The following is a 6,731-nucleotide window of genomic DNA, read 5'->3' as shown; positions in this document are numbered from 1 at the left end:
GTTTTGCACATCCTCCTGTTAATATCTTTGGACGTCCTGCACTAAACTGTTTTATTGTAGAGATCACTACAGTATCTTCTTGATATTTGATATTCTATATTTTTATCATGCCTTATACTTTCCCCCAATTTTGTATGTAGGNTGGGGGGGGGGGGTGTTAGTGGAGTTCAGTAAAGTCAACGGGGCGGGGGCGCAGTTCTCCAGTGACGGGGGGGCACAATGCCGTTGTACAGACCGACGTTAACAGCAGCCCTGTCTGTGCACACGGAGACCAACTCGTCCGGTGATCTAACCGCCTTCTGGAAAAGCTTCACAAGTACGTCGGTACGCAAATGCGCTTTGTGACACAAGAGACGGTACGCATTTCAGATTGTTGCCGTACCTGCGTACCAGTTATGTGCACCCCTGCATATAATGATATAATAATGTTTCTGGAAAGTCACATGGAAATGTGACTTTCTATAATAAGCCTATTTAATCACTCCATATTTATTTGATAGTTCACTGTCCCCATGGCATGAACACTAAAAAGTGTCCCAAAAAGACAGAAATGTTATCTGATCCGGAAAACCAGATCAGGAGTCGAAGCTTTGCATTACAAAGCTCCCTTGCTTTGGAACCAACATTCTCTTTTTATTAGGGAAGCAGACCAACATTGTCCAAGGTCCAACATTTTAAGAGCTTGTTTAAGACTTTCCTTTTTAATAAACTCAGCTAGAGCCGGTTTTAAATGTCCCTGTGTTTGTCCTCCCGAGTCCTACATTGTATGGTATGTTATTCTATTGTTTTTACTGTCATTGTATTTCATGGTCTATCATGATTGTTTTTTTTTTCTTCTTGTAATTTTAACTATATTTTACACTGTCATTCATGCTTGTTAATCTGTAAAGCCCACTAAGACAAACGTGTTTTGTGATATTGGGCTAAATCAATAAACGTTGATTTGGTTTACCAACAGGAATGGATAAAGAGACATTTCTTCTTTGTAATATGCTAACAGTTTTTGGGACTATTTTGTATGCAAATCCTTCCACCAGGGTGTGGTGTTGTAACATATGTTCATGCATCTCCAACACATCCCAATGCAAAAAACACAATAGCAAGGAAAATATGATCATATTTATAACAAAACGTGTGCAGAAAGCTAGTGGGTCAGCAGGTTTCCACCTTCTCAAGTTAGAATAAATCATATCGGACTTAGAGATATTCTGTTGGCTCATGTTTCTTGTCTCCCCATCTCTAGCTCAGCCAATGCAACCCCTGAGTTTGAGGGCAGAGGAGGCGAGGAGCTAGGCACGGAGCTGAGTAACACACTCTACAAAGTCTTCAACAACAAACACAGTGTGGACCTGAAGAGCCTGTGTATCAGCGCAGGAGAGCACTGCTGGGTCCTCTACGTGGACGTTCTGGTGAGTAGGGTCTGATAAGGTCTTTCAGTATCCCACATGGCAATTCAGCATTAAGCCCCCATAGCTCGGCTAATGGCCAGGTGGGCCTCTCTCTAGCTCTCTTCAGAAATCCTGACTACCTATGCCATTCATTTTATTTTATTTTGATGCAAATATTTGGTAATTAGCATGTTCTGTTATTTTTTTGTGAAAGTTTAATAACATTTTGTTGCTAAAATCATTTAATCTAAATGTTAATAATTGAGCAGCACTAACGTGTCCTAAATCTAGAATTTTTTTTTATCATATTTGATTAACTTTTTTTCCAATTCCTATTTGTATGACACAATGATAACTAGTTCTTGCATGTCAAATACTGCTTGATAAACCATGCAGAGCAGCAGCGCTTCTTTCCTTGTTTCAGTGGAGGAATAATCAAATGTGCATAATTGACCTCAGAACAGCTAATTTTGTCAATGTATATTTAGTTCCCATGATCGTATCTAAGATAAAATCTCACACTGGCATGTTTCCGCAGCTTTTGCAGTGTGATGGAAACCTTTACGATGCCATCTCAGTAGCCATCAAGGCTGCTCTCTTCAACACAAAGTAAGACAAATGTTATCCTGTTGTTTTTTAGGGTCTTTGTTGATCAAACTGTGAAATAATATGATGTCTTACAGCTGTTGTACGTCTAATTCTTATACAGTAAAGTGATATAACATATATATCTTCTGATTACCTTACTGACAGAATTCCCAGAGTGCACATATCGGCCGACGAGGAAGGAGGGAAGGAAATTGAGCTGTCAGATGACCCTTATGATTGCGTGAGACTCAATGTAGAAAATGTTCCTTGCATCGTGACGTTGTGCAAGGTGAGCTACCCTGCTGATACTCAGGAGAAAAGCATTTTTAAAGACCATCATCACACAAACAGTGACCTTGGCATTGGCTGTTTTCCTGCAGGTGGGCCACAGGCACGTGGTGGATGCGACTCTGCAGGAGAAGGCCTGCTCTGTGGCCAGCCTGATAATATCTGTCACACACAAGGGCACGATCACCTGCACCAGGAAGGTGGGCGGAGGCAGCCTGGATCCGGAGAGCATCTTTGAAATGACAGAGGTGAGTGTGGCCCTCCTCTTCGACTCTTCCAGGTTCTGAATATGTTTATGTTTGAATGAGGATGTGTGCTAGAAATGTTCTAAAAGGTTGTGTTGTCTGCAGGCAGGTAAACGTGTCGGGAAGGCCCTCCATGCTCCGCTCATGAAGCTGCTGCAGGAGGAGGAGAGTTTGGGGAAAGCACGACAGAAAGTTGGCTTCCTTGGTTAACATAATTTACATTTGATGTACATGTATTTAGATTTTTCTAATAAAAATTCATTTCTACTGCCTTTCCTCTTTGCACTTGAATTATAATACATTTTTATATGGTATTTAATATTTTAGGATTTGAATCCCTGTACAAGGGACTACGTTGCAAGTGGCTGAACAGTATATTTTTCACCAAAAGGTTTATAAACTCTTATTCCCTCCTATCAAGCCTAAGTTCAGTTTTGTTTAGTAATGAAACAAAGATCACAAATAAGTCCAAAAATAAAGTCCAGTCTGTCTGTCGTTTTGTTCCCGCCACGTGTCGGTCTTCCAGAAGGACCAGATGTGACTCTGGATCACTTCCACTCAGACTGTTGTGGGGTGTGTGTGCTGGCTGAGAACAGACACGTCCTAAACAAACTCCTATGGAAAGAGCTCCTGCAGCAGATTGGACAATATAACATGTATACAGAGAATACTTCATAAAGTTACACAACATTTAAAGTTCACCTATTATGCAAAATCCACTTTTTCATGTCTTTTATGCATAAACATGTGTAAAGAGATTTGCTCTCTTTTTGTCCCGATCCATTTCTATAAAAACCTGTCTGAAAATGAGCTGATCAGATTTTGCCCACTTTATGATGTCATAACGATTTTTTTGGTTTATATAACCATTAGCCAATAACAAACCAAGGTAACCCCTGCCCACCTTATCACCTGAATCTCCTCCTAGAGCACCATTGTGTTCTTTTTAACCAAATATCTCTCAGAGGGGCGTGGGGAGTGGCTCCTTATTTTCATCTTACTTATTGTAAGTCGCTTTGGATGAAAGTGTCAGCTAAATGCAATGTAATGTAATAAAGAAAGATGGACTTTTATTAATCCCTCGTGGGGAAATAGTTTCTCTGCATTTGACCCATCCTAGTGTTAGGAGCAGTGTGCTGCCATTTTGAATGGCGCCCGGGGAGCAGTGTAGGGAACGGTGCCTTGCTCAGGGACACCTCGGTAGCACTTGGTCTTGCCGGGACTTGAACTGGTGACCTTCCAGAGGGGATTATGGGATGCTGCAATGATCTGTTTGGTATTTCGAGCCAAACACTTCAGAGACATGTTTTGTATATCTATAGACCTATAATATATTGATGAAAAACAGTATAATAGGGGACCTTTAAAATAAGGGATAAACTTGTAGATCCCTAAAGAGTTAATTGAGAGCTGCATCAGAGACTTCACAGGTTATGATGAATGACTTTTATTTCAGTGCTTCACTGCCGCCTCCAGGAAATCGGATGTGTTTCCAAATGAGGCCATACCTTAACACTTCCAAAAATCTTTTGGCCAACAAAGTTGTATTCCCATCCTTTTTTTCAGGTTTTAACTACTCTTTAAAGCCAAGGAATAAATTGTAACCAGATTTTTAAGCATTTATGCAGCACATAAATCAGGATTTGTTTACTTCTTTTATATATACTTTGATGAAAGCTGTCTGCCAGCCTCCACCTGCTTTCCAGGCATGGTTCTGGTTTGTATTGGCTTTCCTTTTGAAGGGTTTGGAGCCAGCTGAGATGCATGCACGCCATCCTTTAATGCTCCTGAGGTCAGTTTGTTATTCCTGCAAATGGCAGTTTTTGACATCAGTATTTTTCCTTGTTTGGAGAGATGAGAAGGAGGGTGTGAGAAAGAAGAGAGAGGAGGTGAATCAATTCTAAGCATCCACTGAAGCAGCCTCATTTAACAGGTCTCATCATGGACATTGTTAAATTGAACAACTGCGGCTGCAATAAATGTGGTGCAACTATGTAATCCTGGCTCCTCATTTGTTGTTTCCAGTAAAACACACTCCCTCCTTCACTTCACTGTTTTTCATGGCTAGAGTTCCTGTGGTTGAAATGGTTTTCCACACCCAGATGCAAAAGCTGGCAGTCTCAGTTTAAAAAGTAAAACTGTAATGATACAGTTTTTCTCGATTGCTAACACACTAAAATTCTACATAAAGCACAATTATTTTAACTGACACTCAAAGAGCAAAACATCGGCTCAAATCTCCAAAACTCTAAACATGTTTTCAGCTCTTCACACAATTTGCAAATCAACATGGCACTTTTTGCAAACCACTGCACACGTTCTCATTCATAACACTCCGTTCGATGTCTCACTATGGGATGCGCCTCAACGCGTATGCAAACAGAAGCATCAATCTCATTACGCCAATCCTGATTGGCTGGTGATCTTGACGTCTACGTCAGGGAATCCATCCATCCTATAAGTAGCTTGCGCTACGACGCAGCGTCATTCAAACACCTCTTCTCGCTTCAGAGCAAATCTCGAATTATCAGTAGCCGGGCTAGCTTAACGGTCCACAGACAGAACCCAAAGCTAACATTCGGTCGACGTGTGCTTGCCGGTTACTTTTTTGCTTTGCAAGAAGACTGAACAATATTAACACACCAGTTAATATTGTAATCTGCCTCGCCGTTTCTTTCTTTCGAAATTACGGTAAGGTTTGATTTTTTCTTCAAGCTAGTAACATACCTGTTGCTAGCTTTTCTTCTCTCCACCACCACGGTAGCGAGGACGTTCTCTTTTCTCTCTCACACCAGAAGAGACGGAGATAAAAACAAAAGGTATTAACACACCAGTTAATATTCTTTAAAGAATAAAGTCTACACCGTCGCTTTTTCCTTTCGGATTAACGACAAGGTTGGATTTTTTTCTCAGTAACGTACCTGTTACTCCACGCCGACACCCCGGCGAACAAAGATGGACCCTTTTCTCCCTCACACCAGAGGAGTCAGGGACTCGGAGGCTCGGCTATGCGGCTGCCGGGTTTAAGATCGCAGGCACAGACTCACACCAGGTCTGCTCGTCCTGCCTCGGGCTGGAACACGCCCAGGAGGCTATCGATAACCCCAGCTCGTGCGGGCATTGTGCCCGCTTCACCATTAAGAGCCTCCGCCTCCGCCTAGCACGCCAAGCTAGCTTGTCGGGACAGGACCCCCTCATGTCGGCTGATTCGCCGGCCGGCAATCAAGACATGGTGGCGTCCGCCGCAGAGATTGAGCCCAGCGCTGTGTCAGGCTGGGGCTCAATAACAGCGGCAGCCGCTGAACCGGAGCCCCGCGCCGTGTCAGGCTGGGGTCCGGTGGCGGCAAGAGCCGCGAGAGCGGAGCCCCGCGCTGTGTCAAGCTGGGGCTCCCAACTGGACCTCACCATGGTTCCACCCCNTCTGTATCGCGAATGTGAACGGGGAGGGGGTAGTGGAGTATGAAGCCCTCTGTATCGCGAATGTCAATGGGGGGGAGGTGGTGGAGTGCAGAGCTTCGTCACGAAGCTCTGCACTCCACCACCTCCCCCCCATTGACATTCGCGATACAGAGGGCTTCATACTCCACTACCCCCTCCCCGTTCACATTCGCGATACAGAGGGCTTCATGGGAACTTTGAGGGGAGCCAGAAGTTGGAGTACCAAACACTGTCTCAAGGTACTTATTTGAGTACCTCACTGAGAAAGTTGTGTGCACCCCTGGATATATCACATATCTGTAACTAAATGATACATGAATTGAAACAAAACACGGTATAAACTGAGGAGTGACTCCCGTGAGGTTCATGTATTTTCTTCACTCCGCTGGGAAACTGCTCTCATGTCAAGAAGCATCAGATCAGTGCATGCGCTGCATCGTCCAATCAGTGAGCGATACACAGTAAGGGGGCGGGGCGAGTGTCTGAGGATTTCATCGAAGGATGGTCTGGTGGTTCCTCGATTATAGCTCCTCCATTATCGGTCCTCGCCATTGGGACGGTACTCNGTGTGCCTTGGCAGTCTCAGGGGTTTCGGCATTATGCCATGGAGCTATTCTATGTTGTTTTATTTTCTTCTTTTTCAAAGTAGCAACAGAGTCTAATTTTATTCGCAATATTATTGCATATTATCTTCAATTATTATTATTGCATATTATCTACAATTAAGTAAACTTTTTCGGGGTTTTATGCAAAGTATTATGTTATGTGTGTAAACCTCTTCAAA

At 43.2% G+C, this 6,731-nt stretch overlaps 1 protein-coding gene across 1 annotated transcript; it reads left to right on the top strand.

Annotated features, from left to right (window-relative positions):
- Positions 1 to 219: 219 nt before the first annotated feature.
- On the top strand, positions 220 to 2,776 carry exosc7 (exosome component 7). Its single transcript, XM_010780792.1, has 6 exons — positions 220 to 227; positions 1,244 to 1,409; positions 1,927 to 1,997; positions 2,142 to 2,265; positions 2,357 to 2,512; positions 2,615 to 2,776. The coding sequence occupies exons 1-6, from the start codon at positions 220 to 222 to the stop codon at positions 2,717 to 2,719; spliced, it is 630 nt and encodes a 209-aa protein (XP_010779094.1). The 3' UTR covers positions 2,720 to 2,776.
- Positions 2,777 to 6,731: the final 3,955 nt, after the last annotated feature.

The sequence above is a fragment of the Notothenia coriiceps genome, unplaced genomic scaffold (assembly GCF_000735185.1).
Source record: "Notothenia coriiceps isolate Sejong01 unplaced genomic scaffold, NC01 NC01_scaffold00022154, whole genome shotgun sequence".
Lineage (NCBI taxonomy): Eukaryota > Metazoa > Chordata > Actinopteri > Perciformes > Nototheniidae > Notothenia > Notothenia coriiceps.
The sequence above is the reverse complement of the archived record's forward strand: the minus strand, read 5'-3'. Positions and strand labels throughout refer to the sequence as shown.

What these genes read in the sequence shown, in the direction of transcription:
- exosc7 (XM_010780792.1), top strand. An exon ending in GCTGCTCTCTTCAACACAAA is followed by an intron (nt 1,998 to 2,141) that starts GTAAGACAAATG and finishes CCTTACTGACAG; the next exon opens with AATTCCCAGAGTGCACATAT. An exon ending in GCATCTTTGAAATGACAGAG is followed by an intron (nt 2,513 to 2,614) that starts GTGAGTGTGGCC and finishes TGTTGTCTGCAG; the next exon opens with GCAGGTAAACGTGTCGGGAA.